The following is a 23,477-nucleotide window of genomic DNA, read 5'->3' on the forward strand; positions in this document are numbered from 1 at the left end:
CCCGCAAGGAGAGCCACCCTGCATGGAAAAAAGCACGGCCTGCCCAGGACTGGCGCCGCACACACAGAGAGCTGACGCAGCAAGATGATGCGACAACAACATCAAAAAAAAGTTGCAGTTTCCCAGTGCTACCTGATAATACAAGCAGACACAGAAGAACATATACTGGCCACCTCGACCTTGAACCCAAATCTGCAAAACAGCTGGGTGAGCACCTGCCATCCCCACGTTACCAATGAGGAACAGAGCCTCAGGGAGCGCAGTGACTTGCCCAAAATCTTTGAGCTCAGCTTCTGGTCCTGCTCTGGCCCAGGCTTCTGGGCGCATAAATGCTATTAAGATAATGGTGAAGGTGACACCTCTCTATGAAGCAGGGAAGAAACTTCTGCCCCTCATTATACCAAGAGAAGAAGGAGAACCCGGGACAGAGCTTTGGGAGACACCAGGGTGGGTTGGGGAGGGGGAGCTAGAATGACCTATGCTTTGCATGATGGGAAATGAGGCGTCTGGCTCCCTGCAGGAGCACTGTGCCCCTCTCCCCACCTCACATGCACTCGGGTGTGCATACACATGTGAGCGCCCATCCTCTCCCTCACACACATCCACACAAGCACCATCCACACCTCCTCCAGCCCCCTACACTCAGGCGTGCACACACACACTTACACACTCCCATGCCCCCCACTTGCACATTCACACACGCACCCGCATGCAGCAGGCTGACCCCAACGACTGAAAATCTGGAGCAGCCCAATCCCTGGGGACACAGTCAGGACAGGGAGCTGGACCAATCCCTGGGGACACAGTCAGGACAGGGAGCTGGACCTTCGGTGTCCACAAAGAAGAGGGGAGCAAGCGCGCCCCCTCCCGGTGAGCCGAGCAGGGCGGTTCCGCCTGAGCGTCAGGGAGCCCCGCCAGGCTGATTGCGACGTCACCCTCATCCCTGTGCCTTCTCCGTGCTGGGGCAGAAAACCAAACGTTGGCCTTCGATCCCAACAGTGGGCGGTGAAGCTGCTGATGGAGCGTGGGGGCAACAGCAGCTTTTCCAGAAGACAGGAAGCTTCTTGTGTGGCCCTGGCACTCAGGTGGCTGCATCCTGGGTGGCCTGTGCTGCAGTGCGGAGGTGGCAGCTGGGGGGCTACCTTCGGGAAGCCCCTGGTCAGGGCCCCAGCCCCCATCACCTGCCACCTGGAGGTCCCTCCTAGGACTGGTATTTGGGAGTGACTTTCCTGTGACTGGGGACCTCGGCTTGAGATGTCAGGCCCCTCTCTGCATTCCTTCTTTCCAGCAAACATTGAGCAACCTACGATGGGCCGGGCTCTAGCCTAGCCCCTGGGGTACGGTTGGGAACAGTACACACACAGACCCTGCCTTCAGCCAGTTCTCAGTCCCCAGCCCAGAAAGCAGGGGTCTCCTCTGGTCGCAGCAGCAGCTGTTCTAGGGAGCAGGTGGCGCAGCAGGCCCAAGGACGCAAGGAGAAAAGTATTGGCAGCTCAGCGCTTCTCGAACGTCTCCTGGGGCACTGCACCTCATCTTATCTGTTGTTTTTAAGCAAGGGGAGATTGATTCTCTCCACTTCACGGATGAGGAACGGCGCTCGGCGAGGCTAAGAACCACGGCGGGCTCCAGCCCGCTTGCCGGCAGCAGAGCTGGCCTCTGAAGCCCGTTTCTCTGCATACAGCCTGTGCTCTTTCCCGAGCTGCCTCGGGGCGGGGGCGCATCTAGCTGGTCAAAAGAGGAGCTCATGATTTGAGAAGCACTTGGTAAACATCAAGCATGAGAAGGAGAGGCCGTAATTTCCTGGATGGACAAACTGACGGTCAGAGAGGAAAGTAGGCTTGGCCAAGGTCTGTTGGTGATTGAGTGGCCGAGGCCAGCGACTTTTCTAGTCCCTCCCAGGGCTCTTTTCTCTGCACCTTTGAACAAGCGTGTGAAGCTGAGGCCTATAGGGCTAAAGAATACTAATGACCAGCATATATTAAGTGCTTACCGTGTGCCAGGTGCTTTTCCATTCATGCCTATGTAAGGCTGACAGCAAGCCAGGAGGTAAATCATGGGCCACCTCTCCATGGAACCTCCGGCAGCCACGGCCTCTTGCTGCTTGGTGAACTCGGCACACGTTTTCCCTCTGCCTTGGAAGGCCTTCCTACAGCGTCATTCCTTCCTGCAAGCCTTTCCCAGGGGCCCTGTGTTGCTCCCACATCTCCTGTGGGGACTGCTGTGTTGTGACTTCCCGCAGGCTGCACTGTGACAGCCCTGCAGGTCTGCTCACTGATGGCAGGGGCAGCACCTCCGACCCAGACCCCAGGATGGGGGTGGGCAGAGAAGTGCTCAAGGAGTGAATAAATAACTCCACGGTCTAGGGGCTGGCCACCCCCTCAACCTCATCTCCTTCCCTTGAACATGCACCTAGTCACTCTCATGTCAAAGGGTTGTGAGGACTTGCTGGAATCGCGCCCCTGGCTCTCTTCTCCCAAGAATTTCTTCTATGGCTATCCAGATGGAAGGTGGAAGAGTCTGGAATTGAAGCCAGTCCTCCCACTCCAAATTCTGCAGGCTTTCCAGATACTGAGCAAGTAAATAATGCACACCCATTCCCGAGCCAGACAGGTGCTGGCCTAACAGGCTCTCAGGGGCATCCAATATCGCTGGAAATGGAATGGGATGGAAAATCCTCTTGGAAAGGACATAGTACATGGTTGTGAGGACACTTGGACAAGATGTCAAAGACCCCGCTTGGAGCATTCCCTAGGGACAGTGAAAAGTGGGACAGTGTCCTTTAGGTCGGGCTCACTGCCCAGCTATTGCTCCGACGAGGATGCTCGGGGAGGGTTTGAGCACTGGCGTCTGAGAACGCCCTTCTCCACTCGGTGCCCACGACATTCAGCTTCACCTTGAAAATGCTGGGGAACAAGTGTGGGTAGATGATACCTGTCTGAAGGACTCACGCGATTCCCAGGAGTCCCAGTACAGCCCACGGCTGGAGTCAGCCCTGCCCTAGAGTGTCCGGGGAGCGATGACGGATGTGGAAGTCAGCAGGCCCCATGCCTGGATCCTGGGCGAGCAGGCCTCCCTCTGGGAGGAGGGTGCTTCTTGGCCTGGACAGGGGAGGGTGAAGGGGGAGGCACTGGGTATCTGTTGTCATCCTTATCTCCATCACCATCGTCAAGGTGGCATTCGGATGGTGCTTACTATGGGCCAAGTACTGTTCTAAGCACTTTTCATCTACTAATTCATTGGATCCTCAAACAAGGGGTGTGTACTATCATTATCTCCATTTTAGAGACAAGTAAACTGAGGCACAGAGAGGTTAGGTTCGCTCCACTAAATGCCCATCCTTTTCTTCCGATGGTCTGAGGCCTGGACTCTCTTTCGAAAGGGAGCCGGAGGGGAACAAGTCTAAGCACTAAGAAGGGGCTCCTCAGGGAGGGGTCCTCAGGCAGGAGGTGGGGTGGACCGAGCTAGTGACCCCCGTAAACACGAGCGTGCTGAAGGAACTGGGCCGTTGGCCTGGGTCTCCCGTGTGCTTTTATGTTCTTGTTTGACTTTTTTCCCCTTCAGTTTCTTCCATAATCTTGAAAACCTTCCGGCCTGGTTTGGCCATGCTAAAGGAAACCAAGGAAATGATGGACTAGGAGGGACTGGGGACCCTCGAAGGCCACTGTGGCGGTGACAAGGAGGACCGCCAGGAGGTCTCGGGCCCGGGGCGGTGTGCCCGCCTGAGGGTCCCCTCCTGCTCGGCCTCAGAGCTTGCACGCTGCCCATCAGCAATGGAAGCCCTTCCCTCCCAGGCGGGGCCGCCTCCGCCGCACAGGGACGCGCCTCTGCGGTCAAGGGCAGGAAGGCAAGGGCCCACGACCGGAGTGTCGGCTCTTCCTGAATGTCTTGTCCCCCTTCCTGGGCTCCCAGACCCTCAGGCCAGTCCCAGCCCCAGATGGGTTCCCCTAGATCCTGGGCAGGGAAAGGGGCAGGGTCAGCTCATGGCCCCTGGCACCCCCTCGGCCCTCCCGACCTGCCTGCCGTCTCTGCAAGCTCCCCAGATCCCCCGGAGGAGGGTCCACACTTAGGGGCTTCTCCGTCAGTTTCTCCCATGGCTGTGTGACCTGGGTCAAGAGAGGCCACTTCTCCAAGCGTCCATTTCATATTCTGCACAGAGAAGAACAGTAGCGACGCCCAGGATTTCTGTATTTAGTGAGTCGATGACCACAAAATGCCAGGCACAGTTCCTGGGCCAGAGCAGGGGGCCAGACCCATGCCACCAAGTGCAGAGCTGGGCTCTGTCCCAGGCTGAGAAGCGGGTCACCACGTGGTCCTTCCTGAGGACAAGGGGGGCTGCGGCGCAGTTCACGGCAGTGTCTACCTGGAGGTCTCAGGCACAGGCTCCAGAATAAAGTGTGGGGGGGTGAGAATAGGGAGAGCCTGGACAGCAGCCCCCATTTTGGAGCAGGGAGAGAGGAACCAAGATTTCAGGCCTTGTAGTGTGAACATGTCTCTTCCCTGGGGATCCCTACTGCTTACTCCCATTTCCGCTGCTGCATCCTAAGAACAAACTCCAGAGAGCACAGAACCAGCGCTGGAGACGGACAGGGACAACCCAGCCTGCACCCGCCAGCGGGGTGGTGCTGGAGAAGTCACCCAACTTCTCTGAGCACCGGGGTGGTCATCTGTAAGATGGTGAACAAGGCCCCCCTCTCAAGGCTGCTGTGGGGGTCACGTGGATAACACTGCGTTTCAGCTTAGCACAAGGTCCCGCACTCAGGAAGGGCTCCGTAAATGACAGCTAAGACGATTAAGGAGACCACTCCCCGTCCTACAAGGAGGGAAGATACTGGGCCCAGAGTAGAGTAAGAGAGCCCCTGGGAGAGCACCAGATGACTTGTCGGTAGAAACCTCAAGAGCCCCGGGGTCCAGGCTTCGGCACAGCGCCCTCCCGTGGGCGGCGCTGGAGCAGGGCGGGCCCAGACCTACCTCCAGGTAGACGACCCAGGGCATGACGAGCGTGGCCACCAGCAGATCGGCCACGGCGAGGCTGACGATCAGGTAGTTGGTGGTGGTCTGCAGCGCCTTCTCGCGGGACACGGCCATGCACACCAGCACGTTGCCGAAGACGATGACGAAGATGAGCAGCGTGAGCAGCATGGCATAGTAGTTGTAAGGGGTCCTGTCCGTCTTCCCTTCGGACCCGTTGAAGGACCGGTTCCAGGTGTGGCTCTCCAGCTCATTCTTGCACCAGGACAGATTCAGTGAATCCATTGGGGCAGCAGAGCCACTGGGTGGCCAGGCTCTGGCCAGGAAAAACGGACACAGAGAGTGAGCGGGAGGGCCTGCCAAAGCACGCTGCCCCCCACGGAGGGCTCTATGCTAAAACCAACCACTGGCAGGTGAGAGACAGAAGTCTCCAACTTCAGGACTTTAGGTTTTGCATCCAACAATTTTCCTTAAAATGCTGGGGCCCACTGCCACTATTCTGCTAGCAAGTTCTTGCAGATAGTAAAACTATCATTTTTATATAATTACATAGTAGATGAGCAAGTATAACTTTTTACAAAGAATAATGAAGCAAATGAGCATGAGAAGAACTGATCATTCATTCATTCAACAGGCACTTATTTACCAATCCCATGTACAACACACTTAAGGCAAGTTGAAGTCCAGCTTCAAGCAGAATAACACACTTAAGAGTTCCAGTTTCTAGTAGTAGGAGCAGAAATATGCATTCATTCATTCTTGATTCTATAAATATTTATTGAGCACGGTTCTGTATAGTGCTAAAGACATAGGCAGGAACAAAACAGACGAGGTTCTATAGCTCACAGTCTAGAAGAAAAATTAAGTGGTAGGCACCAGGAAAAGGAATGGGGGAGAGACATGCATCCTTGTTCAGAAATTCAAGGAAGGCCTTTGTGACAGTTTGAGATTATTTTTGTGAATCCCAAAAAGAGAAAGGTTGTTTGTAAACTAGTCTATTCTCCTGGGTCAATACCCTTTGATTACATTGGATTCAGTTGAGAAGCCATTGACTGGATGACCTGTTAAGATTGCCTTGAGGGCTTCCTTTGGTTCCACCACATCAGTAAGGCATGACTCAGGTTGAGTCCTTGCCCCCTTGGTGAGCCAATATGAAAAGACACCCACTCAGAAAGACATGGGAATCTAGAGGGAGGTTTTTGAGGAACCGCCAAACCGTCCTCCAGAATGGCTGGATCCTTCTGCATTCCCACCAGCGGTGGATGAGGGTTCCCATTCCCCCACATCCTCTCCAACAATTGTAGTCTTCTGATTTTTTGATAGTTGCCAGTCTAATGGGAGTAAAATGGTATGGTGTGCGGTATATGGGAACCTCTTATATTTTTTACTGTAACTTTTTTTGTGATCTATGTATCTTTTTTTTTTTAAAAAAAAAAGACAATTAAAAACTAAATAAAAAAAAAAAGACATGGGAAGAGAGAGAGCACTGTCATTTTTGATCTTGGGTCCTGAGGAGAGATGACCATTTGCCTGATAGCTTACAGCTGATCTTGGGGAGAGAGCCGAGACTGATATAGAAATCCCAGAGGGGAAGGCTGAAACCTGGCAAAGATGGCCTGCCATCTCGCTTCAATACATGGCAGCTGACTTTGGTGAGAAAGCAATCTTGAGTTGAACTCCTTATGGCCTTGTAACTGTAAACTTTTATCCCAAATAAACACCTTTATAAAAGCCAACAAATTTCTGGTACTTTGCGTCAGCACTGCCTTTTGCAGACTAGTACAGCTTTCTACAGGAAGTGTTGTTCAACAGATACCTAAAGAATGTGAGGAATTAACCAGGCTAAGAGTTGGGAGCCAGGTGGAGAGTTCTAGACTAGGAAGCAGCATATGCAGAGCAATTGAAAGGGATTCAGGATAGCTGAAGCAAACAAGGAGTTGGCAAGAGCTGAATCTGAGGAGTTTGCAATAGGTAAGATCATAGAGGGCCTTATAAGTCATGCTAGGAGTTTGGGCCTGATCCGAAGTGGGAATCACATGATAAGATTTGTTGTTCAGAAAGATGATTCTGACTGCAGAGTACAGAGTGGATGGGAGGGGGCCAAGAGTGAAGGCAGGGACGCAGATGTAGCTCAAATGGTTGAGCACCTGCTTCCCATGTACGAGGTCCCAGGTTTGGTTCCTGGTACCTCCTAAAACCAAACAAATGAAAAAACCAACTCTCCTTGGGAAGTGGGTGTAGCTCAGTGGTTAAGCACCTGCCTCCCATGTATGAGGTCCTGGGTTCAATTCCCAGTACCACCTAAAAAAAAAAGTGAAGACAGCTTCCCAGCTAGGAGACTGGTGCAAGAGTCCAAGTAGGAGATGACGAGGTTTTGCATGTCCCTCAGGAATAAGCATCCCAGGGAAGAGAAGACCGAAGGAGATGTCCTGAGATGACCATGGGGAGGAAGTAGCTGGGTAACTGAGTTCGGGGAGATGCCCCAGCCAGGGAGAACACAGCAAATCCCAAACAGCAAATCATTCTTTGGCTAAAATGTAGGGCATGAGTGTGAGGTTGAGGAATAAGAAACTGGAGGGTTGTTCGTGGACCAGGCCAGGTCTTGTAAACCTCAGGGAGCCGCTGAAAGCTTGGACTGAAAGGAAGGACCCCCGGTGAACTGGGGTTTTTGAAAGGTCACTGGCCGCTGCGGTGTGGCCGAGACCTGGGAGGGCAGTGAGGAGCGGCTGCAATTCAGGTGAGAGGCGTGGTCACTGGGTGAGGATGGAGAGAAGTGGTCAGAATCTGGACTTACCCCACTCAGCTAACATGGAGGTGAAGAAGGTCAACCACCACACCAGGGAGCCAAGAGTGCCTACAACTGAAAGCAGGAGGATTGCATCCAGCATCCATGTGGAATCTAAGCCCCCTCTTGATATAGATGTGGAGTGGACACAACCATTCCAGGGTCCACAGGATGGAGGAATAGAGTATGGATTAGAGTGGACTTACTGATATTCTATTCATGAACTACTGTGATTAGTAATTGAAGAAAATGTGGCATTGGTGTGGAGAAAATGGCCATGGTGGCTGCTGGGGATAGAGAATGGGAGGAAGAGATGAGATGTGGGGGCGTTTTCGGGACTTGGAGTTGTCCTGGGTGGTGCTGCAGGGACAGTTACCGGACATTGTATGTCCTCCCATGGCCCACTGGGTGGACTGCGGGAGAGTGTGGGCTATGATGTGAACCACTGACCATGAGGTGCAGCGGTGCTCTGAGATGTATTCACCAAATGCAATGAATGTCTCATGATGATGGAGGAGATTGTTGTCATGGGGGGAGGAGTGGGGTGAGGGGGGTGGGGGGTGTATGGGGACCTCATATTTTTTGAATGTAATATTAAAAAAATAAAGACAAAAAAAATTTTAAAAACATATGTAAGACTATTAAAAAAAAAAAGAGCTAACTCAGAAGTTGACAGGAAGCGGATGTGGCTTAGGCCCCCAACCACACAGGAGGTCCATGGTTTGGTTCCTGGTGCCTCCTAAAGAAGAGAGTGAGCTGGTGTGATGGGCAGGTGCAGTGAGCTGATGCAACAAGAGACACAGGAGGAAAAGCATAATGAGAGACTCAGCAAAGCAGGGAGTGGAGGTGGCTTATGCAATGAGGCACCTCCCTCCCACATCGGTGGTCCTGGGTTCAGTTCCCAGTTTCTCCTAAAGAAACAAAAAGGATGAACAGACAAAGTAAGTGCAAACAACGAGGGGATGAGGAGAGATAAAATAAATCTTTACTGAAAAAAAAGAAGTCTATTGGATTGAACTTGGTCATTGTATAGAAGTGGGGTGCGAGTAGGGGTGGGGATAAGCACAGAGAGGGGTCACCCAGGGTCCCCCCAAATGTCTTGGGCTCTGGGGGGGCTGGTGGTGGTGCTCACTGAGGAAACAGGCTGAGGGGCTGGGAGGCAGCCTTGCAGGCGAGGAGCTGTAATGAGCTTGACAGCCTGTGTTTGGGTTGTGATTGAAACATAATGCACATATAATATAGTTGGCTTTCCTGCTAACAAAAGTGTTCCTTTTCACACAATGGAATTAAAGTTATCAGCATTCCAAGGCATTCAGCACAAAGCTTCATGACTTCCCATGCGTTGCTACTCAAAAGGTTTTGAAAATCACCAACGTAGGCCATTAAGGATAGATGTGGTTCTGTGTCCAAATCGAGCGGGAGGGCACACCAGCTGCAACAGATCAGACGGGACCCCAGGATACCTGCACCCCTGTCTGACACACCGGCTCTGCCAGCTCTTAGCAGAGAAGGATGGATGATGTCCAACCCAGCCCCACCATTTTGGAGTCTTGGAGAAAAGCAAAATGCCCAATTCCATGTGTAGCCATACGCCCGTGCAACCACTCTTCCAGCTGTCAGTAGCATTCTGATGCACACCCTGCAAAGCCAATCGATCCCCCTTCCCATTTGGATCACACAGCAGGAGGCCCGGATGTGCATGTGGATCGGGCACCTGGGGCAGCCTCTGCCGTTCATTTACTCAGTGACCATATACTGAGCCTGCCAGGCACAGAGCACTGCAGAGACGGGCAGGACGCGCTCACGGCGCCGGGATCCTCACATCCGCTCTGCCCCTCCTCGCCCTTTGAGTCCCTCTCCCAGCAGGGCAGTGGCCACTGGGGCTCTCAGCTCCCTGGCTCTGCCCAGCCCTCCCATTCTCCACACCCGAGCAGACCGGGGTTTCTGCAGCACAATCCTAAACCGCTGGCACGCCCGCGTCGTATGCTTGGAAGGGATGTGATCGCTTGCCAAGCTTTTTTGATAGACTGTACCATTTATCCTTAAAACAACCCTCGGGGATTTGTAGTTGTTATCCCCACAGAAAACTGCCCGGAAAACCCCTTGACCTCCCCACCCCACTAACCCAGTTGCTGCACAATCTTCAAAGCCCCTCTCAGAAGCCCCCCTGGAAGTCATCGAGGGGCTCCTGTTGGGCCATTTCCCTCGGCCCTCGGGACCCCCACAACCTTGGCTCAGGGGTCTGTTCTGGAACACAGCCTTTTTTTCTGTCTATTTCACTGGCATTAAGCTTCTCAAGGACTGCACCGTGTCCTGCTCCTGCCACTTATTCTTTGCGGAATACACACATGTAAAATTATACCGTCTCCTTTTTTGGTTCCTGTGCTTTGCACACAGCAAGTGCTCAGCGGATGCTCGTGAAGCCGAGTCAAAGCCTCTGCGGCTCCCACTGGAAGAAGACCCCGCCACCCCTGAGGTGTAACGTGAACAGAGGCCACCAGCTGTAAGGAGGGACAAGGAGGGCTGCAGACCTAGAGCAGGGCGGAGGGTGCCTGTGGGTTCCCCAGAGTGCACACTGAGGAGGAAATGAGCCTGCAGGAAAAGTCCTGGCTAGTGCTCTCAGCAGCCCCTGTGGGAAGTGAAGGAGCAGGGCTGGGCCAGGGAGGCCTGGGGCTGCCCGGCCCCCCCCAGGGAGCCTCAGCGTCGCCCCCAGTGAGGGCGGCAGGGCGGGGCTTCACCCCTCTCACAGCCCTGGCCGTGGGTTGTCCTGGGAAATGGGTGCGGCCTGGAGAGGGGCCAACCCTCTAGTCAGGCCATGGGGGCTCCAGGCCTGAAGGGGAGTCAGGGTGGCACACCATCCGCTCCAGAGCATGCGCAGAGAGGGAGGGGACGCGCACAAGCACGCGGCCAGCTGTTCACGGAAGGCTTCCTGGAGGAGGGGGACCTTACCCTGGCACTGGAAATTACAGATACAGTTCAATGAGCATCGTCTACAGAATTTGTTTGGCGTGAGGGAAAAGTTTTGGTAATGAATGGCGGTGACGGTAGCACCATGTGTGAATGTAAGTAACCGCACAGAATGATATGTGTGAATGTGGTTGAAAAAGGCAAGTTTAGGTTGTATATATGTTACTAAAAGAAAAATTAAAAGGAAAAAAACCAGGGTGCACTGCAGACCAGGATGGGGTGGGAGGGAGCACTCATCCCCGGGTCTGGATTGCTCTGCAAAGCAAGGGGGAGTCTTTGCGTCATACATTTAATTTTCTAATGCCACGTTTATTTTCGACACTTCTTATTGCTTCTTCGCTGATACAAATGAAGTATATGTACATAGAAAAACGGGGAAACTGTGGCACATGCCTAAATGCCCATAAAACCTACCAGCCTCTTGGTACAGAGCTGTCTTCTAACCCCAGGAGCCAACCCCAATGCCCCCACATCCTCGCCTCCCCCCTCTCCCAAGCAGGGCCTTCCTGGCCAGCTTGCATCGTAGAATAACGAGCTGACATCCCGCTTCCTCTTTTCAGACAGCAGCAAACCCACCCCACAGATGAGTCACAGCAGCATGGGGTGGGGTGGTAGGATAGCGTAGGGGCTGAAGTCCAAAAAACCTGGGTTCAAACCCCAATTCTACCGCTTGCTAGTTTCGGGGCTTTGATAAGTTATCTGGCTTCCCTGAGCCTCAGTTTGCCCATCTGCAAGATAGGGACAGTAATAACTGTTATGAGGATTAAGTGAGATAATGCATGCATGAGCCTGGCACAGGTAAGACCTCAAGGAAGGATAACTTTCAGAACCAAGCTAAGCAAAGAATTAAACGAAACCTAAACAAGCTATCAAACCACAAACCCGAGGCTCAGAGAGGTGAAGTGACTGTCCTCCTGGGCTGCTCCTGCTGTACCCCGCTGCCCCCCTCTCCATGATCTGCTTGTGGGGTCTGCTGAAGAGGGGTGCTGGAGGGGGGTTGGGGAAGGTTCCAGCTGCAGCAGCCAATCTCCTGGGAGGGAGTCAGGCAAAGGAAAGGCATAGCCTGTCCCTGCACCCTGGCCACAGGACAAATCCGAGGGACCCTCGGGGTCGGGCAATCTCTTGCCTGAAAGCTGCAGCTCTCCCAGAGGACCTGCTGTAGCCAATGACTATGATATCAATTTCCACATTTCACAGACTCTGAGATAGGATGGAATGCTAGGGGCACCATTATTTTATGTACCACTGAGAGAGAAAGAGTCATCCAACCAATACAGCTCGAAGATGCCATTGATTATAAAATGCATTCTGATTTCAGGGACATTAAGATCTGGAGGGAAATGTTCATCTGATGGTGGCTAACAGGCGGTGGCTTCCTGGCATCTCTCTGCTGCTCACTGTAGCCAGGAGGCCTTCCCGGCCTCCCCCTGCTCCAGCTCTGGCTCCATCCATCCCTTCTCCTGGCCGTTGGCCCCTGGGCTGAACTGGTTCTTGGGCTCCAAAGAGTGTCCAGTGAGAAGGTACTGGGAGGAGCGAGGCCAGGGTCTTTTTCACTCCAGGGGCACCTGGGACCCCTCAGGCTGCTCTCACCCTGTGCCTAGAGCCCCTCTCTGCGGGGGTAGGGTCTCACTGAGCAGCTCTGGGCTGCTCCAGGATTCCGGCCTGGGCCTGGCTCCAGGGAAACCAGGGGAGGGCGAGGCCCATTCCGGGGCTCCTGGGGGTGGGGACTGACGAGCCCCCACGGCACCCAGCACCCTGAACTTGTCAGGACAGTCCTCATTGCTTCTTTTTTCAAAAAACGAGATGGTCTAAACACATAAGCAAAGGTGAATAATCTTACAGTTATAAGACTTTTTAGATAAACAAGCTCACAAAATTGTTGCTTTTAAAATTATTTTGTCAGAACAAGCATCTTGGTTTGGGGTTTTGAAAATAGGATCAACTTGCTCACCAACCTCAATCTCCCTCCAAGGTTGGCCCCTGCTGCAGGGATAAAATCTCCAAATCCCAGTCCCCAAACAACACGCACTTACTGAGCACCAACTACCTGCATGGAGAGGGGCTGACTCACTGCCGTTTCTCAGCTTTTCCTGGGAGAGAGATGGGTGGCCTCACCCTCCTCCAAATGAGCCATCTTCACCTTTCCTGGGCAGCAAAGGGGGGCTCTGGCTCCTCCCACCCACCCCGCCAGGCAGACAGCTTACAGACAAGGTCCCATGGGTGCTTTGGGGCTTCCAGGCTTTTCTCTCACGCTACCCAGGTTGTGGGAAGGAGGAAGCCAGGGATAAAGCAAAGACTCCACTGGCATGGGTGGCCTGCAAGCCTCGGTGGCGCAAGTGCCTTGTGCCTGTCTTAGGAGCAGGTGCCCTGCCCCAGCTCAGAGGGCAAAGGTCTACTTAAAGATCTTCCAGAACCGCGGACTCCAGGGCTCGGCACCTGGACGCCCCTCCCCACCACGTTCCACCTGCTGTGCAGCCTAACTCCAGCCTGCTTTTGACTGCAACTTCAGTGCAGGGTTTCCCAACATGATACCTGGAGTGCCTGGAGACCTGGGGCAATATCCGTGTCCTTAGAGATTGGAGCCAGGCGTTCCTGCCTTCAGCAGCCTCTCCTGGCCTCCACGTGCCTTACAAATGGTACCATTTCCAGTAGGTGCCCTAATTTGAAAAGGGTTGAGAATTACTGTTAGAACTCAGACCCACCGCTGGGTCTGAACTGGTCCACTGCCCAGGGCTGCAGCGGAGGAGCAGGGGGCAGGGATGTGGGCAGTTCTCCAGGCGGGAGGCTGCCCTCCCAGCCTCACCCCAGGGCTGTAAACAGAAGGAGCTTCCCGCAAAGATTTGTTGGAATACAAAGGTCCTTTAAGGCTCCACGGGTCAAAGATGACACGGAAACCTGACATTTGCTTTCTGGAAGAACTTGGCAGCTGTGCCCCTTGGTCCCAGCCTGGCAGGGTGGGGTCCGAGGCCCCATCTGGCAGGGCTGCCTGGGACCATGGAGGAGAGGGTCCTCTCCCTCGTTTCTATTCCATAAACAGCCAAACTCGGGCACAGAGCTGGGGAGGCGAGGGGCGAGGACCCCTGTGCACAGTGCGAACCCAAGAAATCTGTTTTCTGGGTTTCGCTCTCAGCCTGGGTCGCTGGCGCTGCCTCCTTGAAAGTTTGGGATTTGAAGGAATCAAATTGTCTAATTAAAATTTAACAATTCCTTATCAGGCTCCGATGGCGGGTGAGACACTGCTGTCTTAAACACATCATTTTTCCCTCTCTCCTGAGACATGAAGCATTTCGATGAAAAAGAAGATGGGAAAAAAAAGATTAGCATTTGCATCTCAAAAGCAGTGTGTTGGAGCTGGCAGGAGTTGGAGGGGAATTGGGAGTGAGTGGATCAAGGGTAGTCTGGTGGCCCCACTGGGGAGATCTTGGAGCTCTGCTCCCAGTGGCAAGTCCACGCTTGGCTCAGGAGGTGGCTGCAGGCCCTCCTGCAGCCCCAGGGAGGAAAGGACGGGAAGGAGGCGCTTCAGTCCTCCCCACTCTCAACGAGAAGGCAGGGAAGAGGCACTGAGCACGGCGTGGCGTGGCGTGGTGTGGCTTCCCAGGGCCTGAGATGGGCAGCCTCCGCAGGGAGCAGAGTAAGACCTCAGAGGCCGGGGCCAGTGGGTGCAGCAGCCTGGCCTTGGGGAGACAGAGTGGGGGCTACACAGGGGCAATCACAGCCTTCTCAGAAAAGAAAGCGCTCCAAGCAAGGCCCTGGGGCTGGGGGACAAGTGCTGTGTGTGGAAGCTCCTGAGGGGAGGAAGAGGAGGAGGAGGAGGAAGGGCAGGGAATGCTGGGATGGTGAACAGCCCAGGGGAGGGGGTCACAGATGCCACCAAGCCCACGCTTGCCCTCTCCTGCCTGGGAACAGCTTGCCCTGCGCCCCAGCCCTGTTAGTGCAGGGGTGCGGGCGGCGAGCACGTGGGCAGGCTCAGGGGCAATTCTGGCTGCAAGTCCTGCTAAGGAAGCCCCTTTCCCAGTTAGGGGGATGGCCCTGCTTCCAGAAATCCTCAGGCTCCACGAGCTCCAGCTCCTGCCCGAGCCTTGGCCCTCTGGGGCTCTGGGGTGGGGTGGGGTGCCCTGCTCCCCGCCGACTGTGGTGAGAGAGTTGGGCTAGTGGGGAACGGTCCTCGGGAGGCCGGGCCTACCCTTTTGGGGCAGGAGAGGCTTCTGCTGTGGGGCGTGGGAGGTGGGCGAGGCCACACTCTGACCCCTCCTCATAGTCCCTCCAGGTAGGGGAGCCTCCCCAGCCCAATGCCGAGCCCAATGCCAGGGAGCAGGGGACAGGGCCACCCGGCAGCTGGAGGGAGCAGGTGACAGGGCCACCCAGCAGCTGGAGGGAGCAGGGGACAGGGCCACCCAGCAGCTGGAGGGAGCAGGGTACAGGCCACCCGGCAGCTGGAGGGAGCAGGGGACAGGGCCACCCAGAAGCTGGAGGGAGCAGGGGACCTGGTCACCCAGGCAGCTGGCGGGAGCAGGGGACAGGGCCACCCAGAAGCTGGAGGGAGCAGGGGACCTGGCCACCCGGGCAGCGGGCGGGAGCAGGGGACAGGGCCACCCAGCTACGCAAAAGCGCAGACGCAGGTGCATTTCCCACGGGGGAAGTCGTCGGGTTTCCTGGCCCTGCTCCGCGTGACTGTGGGGAGGAGGGAAGGCACCGTCTCCAGGGTCATCAGGAGCCCAGCCTCAGTGGCTCCTGTCCGGCAGCTCAGGCTCAGCCCTGTCACCTGCTCAGAGCCTGTCCCCTGGCGCCTGGAGCTAAACCCTACTCAGGCAGCCCATCACAGCAAAAGTAAAAGCCATCCTCGGTCCCCCAAACCTACCAGCATGGACAGCCCCCTGCACCTCCCGTCATGCTCCAGCATCCCTGTCCTTCTGCCTGAGCTCAGGACCCGTCCTGGGGCTGGCCTCTTGCCCTGTAAGACCCCTCCACCTGGCCCTGCAGGACCACCTTAGCCACCTCTCCAGAAGCCTTCCTGGTGCTCTAGTGCAGCCCGGTCCTCGTGTGTGTGTGTGTGTGTGTGTGTGTGTGTGTGTGTGTGTTCTTGCAAACTGTGAGCCACAGCAGCATGAGGCCCATGTCTGCCTCATTTCAAGGTCCTCTCGCTCCCCAGCCTGAGCCTGGCGGCCGGCGGGGGCCAGGACACGTGGGGGGCCGTGCAGGAGAGTGGGCAGCGCGCAGTGAAGGAGACCACTCCTGGCTCTTTCTGCTGGGTGTCATTTCTCTCCCTGGGTCCTTCTCCAGGGGTACCAGGAGCCTCTGAGTCTCCCCCCAGCCCTCTGGGTCCCGGTCACGGCAGTAGCTGGGGTAGGAGGTCCAGCTGGCTGAAGTCTGACCAGGGTGGCACGTGGGGTTTAGGGCATCACGAGAGATGAGAGAGTGTGTGCGCATGCGGGTGGGTGCAGGTGTGTGGGGAGGGGTCACAGCCAATATGAGCTCTAGGGCAAGGCAAGTGCAGAGCGGGTGGCCGTGGCCTCTGGGCTCCTGGACGGGGGCCTGGGAGCCTGGGATTTCATAGCGTCTAGACGGCAGCTCCACCATGGCGAGCCCCCTCTCACTTCAGCATCCATGAGGCGTTTACAGGGAGCGCACGGAGTGGGGTGGGGGTACCCGGGGGGGAGGCTGGAGTGCGCACCCCTCCCCATCCAGCTGTGGTGGGGGACTCGTCTAGGAGGACTGGGACACGATGGAGGAGGGGGCCTCCTTGTCTCGGATGCACTCATCCCCGACATCCCCTCCCCTGCCCAGTTGGCCGGGTGTCCCCAGGGCGGGCCGTGGCCGGGAGGGGGGCGCCCGCCTCCCCCGGGGCCCCCTGGGCCCTGCCCCCCTCCCCGGGCCCTGCAGTGGGGCACGGTAGGGTTTGGAGAGATTGGAGAGATGGGGAATGCAGGAGGGGTGTCTGCCTGACAGTCCCATCCCCATGGTTTTTGATGGCTCCGTAAAAATTTCTCCTTACCAACTGTCAAAGTGTCACAAATTAATTAACTGTTAGCTGAAGTGACTCAGTGTGGGGAGGGGGTGGGGGAGAACGGCTCCGTCATGCCAGGCGGGTGGCGCTGGGGCTGCTCTGCGCACGCTGCCTTTTGGTTGAAACTTGGTGCTCAAGCTCGGCAAGGGAAGGGGCCGTCCCTGGGGTGGCTCCCTCGAGGAGCAGAAAATTGGAGGGTGGGTGGAGAGGGGGTGAAGGGGGTGGGGGGTGGAAGGTGGAGGGCGGAGGAGGAGGTGGAGGATGGAAGGTGGAGGAGGTAGAAGGGATGGGGGTGGAGGGGTAGAGGGGGTGGGGGTGGAGGGGTGGAGGGTGGAGGGTAGAGGAGGAGGTGGAGGGTGGAGAGGGTAGAGGGGGTGGAGGGGATGAGGGTGGAGGGGTAGAGGGGGTGGAGGGTGGAGTAGGTGGATGGGGTGGGGGGGTGGCCCCTAAAGGCCCCCTCCCTGAGAAAGCGAGCACAATGGGGAGAGTGGAGCCTCTAGACGTGGCTCAGAAGGCACCCGGGGGGCTGGCTCCAGGTCCTCCTCCCCACCCTCCTTCTCCCTCTCCCTCCTCCAAGCCCCCTCCCCCAGAGAAAAGACTGGGTCAGCTGAGCTGGTTTTGCCCTGGGGGGCTGGGCCAGTCCCGGGGCTCCCCAGGCTGCCCACCTCCACTGCAGGAGCTGGGGCCGGGAGGGGGGCTGGGTCTCAGTCCAGCCTCCTTGACCTTTCCTTTAATTTCAGGCGAGAATTGAGAAAACATGCTCTTGAAAGTCAAGACAGAGACAAATTCCGAACCTTATTGCTCTAGAAGGAGGGAAAACAATCCTCGCTATTTGGCAGAAAATTGCTCTGCTTTATGAAAAGATACCCGTGTTCATAAAGGAGACGGGGCCAGTCCAAATAACAGCCGAGGTCCCGGTGACGCGGCTGCAGCCCTTGGAAGCCTTTCTCCCCATACCCGACTCCTCAGCTCCAGCAGCTGACTTGAGAGGGCCAAGCCCTGCCGCAGCCCCTGGCCTGGGGAGGGACATTTCTTTTCCCGGTGACAAAGGAGAAAGCAGGTGCGGCAAGCAAGTTTTAACTCTGTGACTTCCAGGCAAATACCTAGCTAGGGTCAGGACCTTAAAGACAATTGAAAGCAATCAGCAAAATCCAGATTATGTGAAACCACCCCATTTCTTCCCCAAATAAATCACAAAGAAACAAAGATGAGATGGAGGGGGAGCCTCTATCATGAAAGAAACCTAAAGCTGTGTCAGCCAATGGCAGTGCGTGGGCCTCACTGGAAGCCTGTTTCAAAGTCACCCACATTTTAAAATTCTGGACATTTATGAGACAATTGAAATTTTAAACACTGGATTTTTTTTTTATATTAAGGAATTATTGATACTATTTTATAGGTTGGCCAATGGCATTCTAGCTCTTCTTTTTTAGAGATACACACTGAAATATTTGCAAATGAAATTATACGATGTCAGGGGTTTATGCGAAAAGTATATGGGAGGGAAGTGGGCACAGATGAAACGCAACTGGCCACCATTTAATTGTGGTTGAAGCTGATTAATGGATGAATGGAGAAGGTTATTGTACTATTCTTTCTACTTTTGTGCATGTTTGAAATTTTCTAGAACAAAAAATGTTGTTTTAAAAAGTCGAATCTGCTCTTCAGCTTCCTGCCCCGCCCCCCCAAAAAAAGGTGGGTTATATAGCCCAGGAGTCAAGACGTCTGAGCCCATCCTGGCTTCCCTTCCTGAGTCTAGCCTGCCAGCCCCTCCCCGCATCCCGTTCCTCCTGGGCCCTGCCCGGACTCAGCTGGAGCCCAGGCAGGCCCTACCTTGAGAGAGAAGCCCTGGCGATACTTTCTGTGGCTTGGGCCGAGAGCGCCATCTCGGGTGGGGACAGACGCCTACGTTAAGACAAATACAGCAGCTCCTGAGCTCCTCCTGTACACCAGCACTGTGCGACGCCGTGCACGCGGGACTTCATGTGCACGACAGCTCTAGGAGATACTGTTCCCACGGGACGACAGAACCGGGCCCAGGGATGGGGGTGAGCCACACGCCCGAGTCTGCCCAGGCGGAGTGGTTGAACTCGGGTGTCTCTGTCTCCACCCCATGCTCTTTCCCTCATTCGAGAAGCTGATTCTGGACCTAGGACGGGAGAGGGAAGGGCTTGCAGACCCAAGGCCCAGCTGCGCGGCAGAGCCTTTACCTTAGCGCAAGCACGGATCCCCCAGGCTGGTGGTCTCGGGCTGGCGGCCAGGACGAGCCCCTCGCAGCCTTACAAAAAGGGAAGTCGAGGCCTGGGAGGCTCGGAATTTCCTCAGAGCTCCCGGGCACCCTGAGGCAATTGGTTTCTTCCCAGAAAACAACACTCTTGGCTCCTCCAGGGCATCAGGCTACAAAGTGGGCTCTTAGGAGTACAGAACGTGCTGGATTCTGGGAGGAGAGAGGGAGGGGGTTTGCCAGGGACACTGGATGAGGGCTGCGGCTCGCCCACACACCCGCCCGCCGCTCGGCCGTGGGCCCAGGGCCTGGCTCTGCCAGTGGCGACCCTGCAGGTCAGGGCACCCTGCCGAGCCCGGGGCTCCTGTGCCTCGCTCAGAGCAGGGGGCGTGGGCACCGCCACCGAAGCCACGGGGGGCAGCTCCCCCACCCCAAGGGGGGGCCCCCCACTTCCTCATCCACCCAATGGAATCAGGCGGGAAGGGCAGCCGCAGGGATGGGCGCGCAGCCCGAGGGCCCACTGTACAACCCCCTCCTCCCCTCTAAGTCAACATTTGGGGCTCTCCTGAGCAGTGATGAATAAAGGAAGGGTGCTTCCTTCTATCCCAGGAGCAGTGGGAATCAGTGGGAGCCTGTTTTCTTGGAATCCCACCGACAGACCTGGGTTCCCAGCCCACTCTCACTACTTCCTAGCAGGGCGGCCTTGAGAAGGCAGCCTCCTGGGCCCCAGTCTTCTCCTCAGGGATCCTCACGGTGGGTGCTCAAAAGATGGCGGCTACGGCCATGAAGATGGCCACTCCAGCCGCCAGAGAGATGCCAACGAGCTGTGTGAGGGCCGGAGGCAGAAGACCCAAGCGGGCAGGGTGGGACGGAGAGAAACAGAGCCCCCCCGACTTCTCTGTGTTCCCCGCTTCTCTGCACACTCCAGAGAGCCTAGCCATGCCCAGCCGCTGGTTCCCACCACCCAGCCCTGAGATGTCAGGCGCGCCTGGCAGGTGACCTTGGTCAAGTCCTCTCCATGTATGCCCTGCAGGTTTGCAGCAACCTTGGCTCCTCCCTCTACCTTTCTGAGGGGAAAAAAGGCCTTACTTGACCTGTAGCCTTCCTGGTCAATTCTAAAGACACGGAAATCCCTGAGCTGCCTCTCCCTTGAGGTAAGACAGGAGGTCTCAGGGAATCGTTAGCCCTGGATGAGCTCGCCTGTGTGGCTGTCTGACATGCACAGGGCTAATTGAGTTCTTTTGGCTGAGTCACTTAAAAGTTCTCTAATTTTTAACTTATTAGGCAATAATTTAGTAATGAGCACTGTCATAACTAATGTCAGAGAGTGATTGAAGAATCAAGATGGTATATTTCCAAGCATCTTACAAACTCAAAAGTGCTATAAAAGGTCAGTGTGTTCTTGGCCCACTCTAGACCCTTCTCTGCCGTCTATCCCCGTCTATCCACTGACTGCACCCAGGGCCTCACTGAGAAGCAGTAGTGGTCGGCACCATTCACTTGCTCTGTGCCTGTGCTCTTTGGTATTTCTTTGGTCTGTGTCTGCCCCATCTCTCTGCTGAGTCTGTGAGTCCAGATGGACAGAGGCTGTCTTCAACCTGTGTGTATCCTTAGCACCTAGTAGGAAGGCTACGAGCTCAGTAATAAAAAATGTTTTGGGCAGCGGTAGGTGTTGATAGTGCAGCTCTGGATGGCTCTAAAACTGGGTTGAGTTCCCCTTTCACGCAGGGCTCTTGTGAAGATTAAATGAAATGCCTTGAGTCCATAGCTCAGAAGGCACTCGACTGTTCCTCAGTCTCCAAGGGTTGCAGTGACAGAGTGCCCCAAACTGGCTGAAAACAACAGAGATGTACTGTCTCGCAGTTTTGGGGACCAGAATTCCAACACCAAGGTGTCAGTGCCACCAAGCTCCCTCCAAACCAGGAAGGAGAAGGCTTCCTTGCCAATCTCAGCTTCTGGTGTTTGCCACCAGTCCCGGGTGTTTCTTGTAGCACCCCAGTCTGCTCCTGTCCCCCTGTGGCTGTCCCCCCTGCGTCTGTCTCAATGTCCACATTTCCCTCTTCATATAAGGATGTTGGACACATCGGGCCAGGGCCCACCCTAATGCAGTTTGACCTCATCTTAACTAATCACATCTTCAAAGACTCTACTTCCAAATAAAGGCACATTCCCAGGGCTGGTTAGGGTTAGGGCTTGAACATATCTTTAGGGGGCTCAATTCCATTCATTACAGTAGCTAAGCTGGGAAAATGTAGAATATTGACTTCTACTGTTGGAAAAAACCTTAGAGAACATCTAATCTAATTCCTTCATTTTAGAGATTAAAAAACTCACGCCCAGAAACGTGAAATAATTCACCCAAGTTCACAGAGCCAGTTGCCGTGGAGTCAGGATTGCTCTTAAGGGCTGCAGACTGGCCTCCCGCCCTCCCCGACACAGAGCTCTCTTCGGCAGGGAAAGGGTTCCACCAACGGCAGGTGTTAGCTTCCGTCGTGATCACTGCCATTGCCATCCCCATTTGCACCTTCGACCTGAAATGAAGTCGGCCACAAGAGGATGGTTCTGGAGCCTCTGTGAGTGTCTTTCCTGCAACCTCAATTCCTCCCCCTCGGGGGGTGCTCATTCCCCCCCCCCCGGGTCCTCAGCAGGGATGGGGAACAGCGGGCTCTCGGTGGTGCTGTCAACCGCCACAGTCCCTCTGGCCAGGTCGGTTCCTGCCAATAGCCATTTCCCTTTTCACTTTTTTAACAAGGGCTGCTTTCCAAGGCGGATACCACTCTCTTGCTTTCCCCTGGGTAGAGATGAAGGCACACCCGCCACGAGCCCGTGGGTAGTTTCCCAAGACGTTCAAGGTAGCAGCCTCTGGGCCATGAGGCTTGTGGGGTTCCTGTTGGACTGCTGCTTCCTGAAACCGTCTAATTGGAGTGGGGTTTTCCGATCCATTGCGTGAACCTCTGCATCTGCTGCTCAGCAGCCGAGCGGGGCAATGAAGGGGGGCACAGCAGGAGAGCTGCTGAGCCACAGAGGATGATGGGACCGGGCCAGGTACCCTGCTCAGGCCAGAGCCTCTTTTGAGAAGAGATAAGTGCACTTGACTCCAAAGACCCGCCTATTGGCAGGGGGCGAGGGGTGGGGGGAGAGCAAAGCAGGGAGAGAAGGAGGGAGACAAGTGGAGGACACTCGTGGGGAACGTGGCTGAGGGAACACCCCTGGCTGGAGCTGCCACCCTGGCTTCCAATCCTGAGAGCTCCTGAGGCAGAGCAGAAACACTCAGTCTCGTCTTGGGACTCCTGGGACACCAATGAGCCAAGTTTTCTGAGACCGTCATGGCAAACAACATAATGTCGCTAATCAAACTTCCTGTGCGCCCACCCAATTGGATCAATCAGCCTTTTGATGCACTAAGTGAAGATGAATTAGCAGTAATGAGGCTGTGACAGCTCCCTGATGCACGGGGCTGACTGAGAGCTTTGATGGCTGTGGCAAGGAGGAGGGGAGCTCTCCTCGGGGAGCAGTTCGAGCTGCCACGCTCGTGCAAATAACCTCTGATGCCAAGACACCTCAGCTCCCCCCTGCGAATCATGTGTTCTCACACACCAAGTAGCCATCCAAAAAGTTTAAACCTTTGCGTATCCGAGAAACAGAGTTCGCCATCTTCCCACAAAGAGCCAAATGCATTAAACCTTGAGCCAGTAACAACTTGGGGCAGATTGAAACAAGGGATCCATCCATATTGTTGCATGGGGGCAATGCAGGCTGGTAAATCCTCCTTATTTGCAAGGCTGCCTACAGGTTAGATATACTCTCTGACAGTCCAGCAACAGACTCAGCACTGACAAGCTTGAGGTTTTTATACCAGAGGTTGCAAACTGGTAGCCTTAAAGCCGGAATTCAACGTACATATTTGTTTTGTTTGTCTCACAGAGTATTTTTGAAAAATTTGAATGTATTGTCAGTTGTAGTGGGTTGACTTGTGTCCCCTCAAGGCCTAACCCCTGGCACCTGTAAATATGTCCTTACTTGGAAATAGAATCTTTGCAGATGCAATCAAGTTAAGATGAGAGCATTGGGGGTGAGCCCGAAATCCCATGGCTGGGGTCTTTGTAAGAGAGAGGAGAGGGCTTTGTGGACACGAAGACACAGAGAAGGGAGGCATGGAGGGAGCAGGACCACGTACGGGCAGAGGCCCGGCCTGGGCGACGCGGCCACAAGCCGAGGTTCGCCAAAGATCGCCAGCCGACACCAGACGCCTGGAGCAGGCAAGGACAAGGCTTCTCTACAGCCTGCAAAGAGGGCACGGCCCTGCCGACACCTCCAGTTTGGACTTCCGGCCTCCAGAACTGTAAAAGAATACATTTCTGATGTTTAAAGCCATCCAGCATGTGCCACTTTGTTATGGCAGCCCGAGGAAACGAAGACATCAATATTTAAAATTCGGGGGCCCCACGTTAAAATTCAGATCTCTAGCTTCTCTTGTAAAAAGGATCACAGGTCTTAGAAACACTGGGTCAGTGTTTCTACATGGCAAC

At 55.2% G+C, this 23,477-nt stretch overlaps 1 protein-coding gene and 1 non-coding gene across 4 annotated transcripts in view; one reads left to right on the plus strand and one right to left on the minus strand.

The window, feature by feature from the left end:
- Nucleotides 1-23,477, minus strand: part of DRD2 (dopamine receptor D2) — a 63,886-nt gene that overhangs the window by 8,049 nt on the left and 32,360 nt on the right. For all 3 annotated transcript variants that reach the window (XM_058289051.1, XM_058289050.1, XM_058289049.1), the window contains exon 2: nt 4,969-5,284. In XM_058289051.1, coding sequence (XP_058145034.1) covers nt 4,969-5,253 — 285 coding nt within the window. In that variant the 5' untranslated portion in view covers nt 5,254-5,284. The remainder of the gene's footprint in view (nt 1-4,968; nt 5,285-23,477) is intronic.
- TRNAG-CCC (transfer RNA glycine (anticodon CCC)) lies at nt 7,202-7,271 on the plus strand. The gene has a single exon. It is a non-coding gene; the product is annotated as a tRNA-Gly (tRNA).

The sequence above is a fragment of the Dasypus novemcinctus genome, chromosome 27 (genome assembly GCF_030445035.2).
Source record: "Dasypus novemcinctus isolate mDasNov1 chromosome 27, mDasNov1.1.hap2, whole genome shotgun sequence".
NCBI classification, from domain to species: Eukaryota; Metazoa; Chordata; class Mammalia; order Cingulata; family Dasypodidae; genus Dasypus; species Dasypus novemcinctus.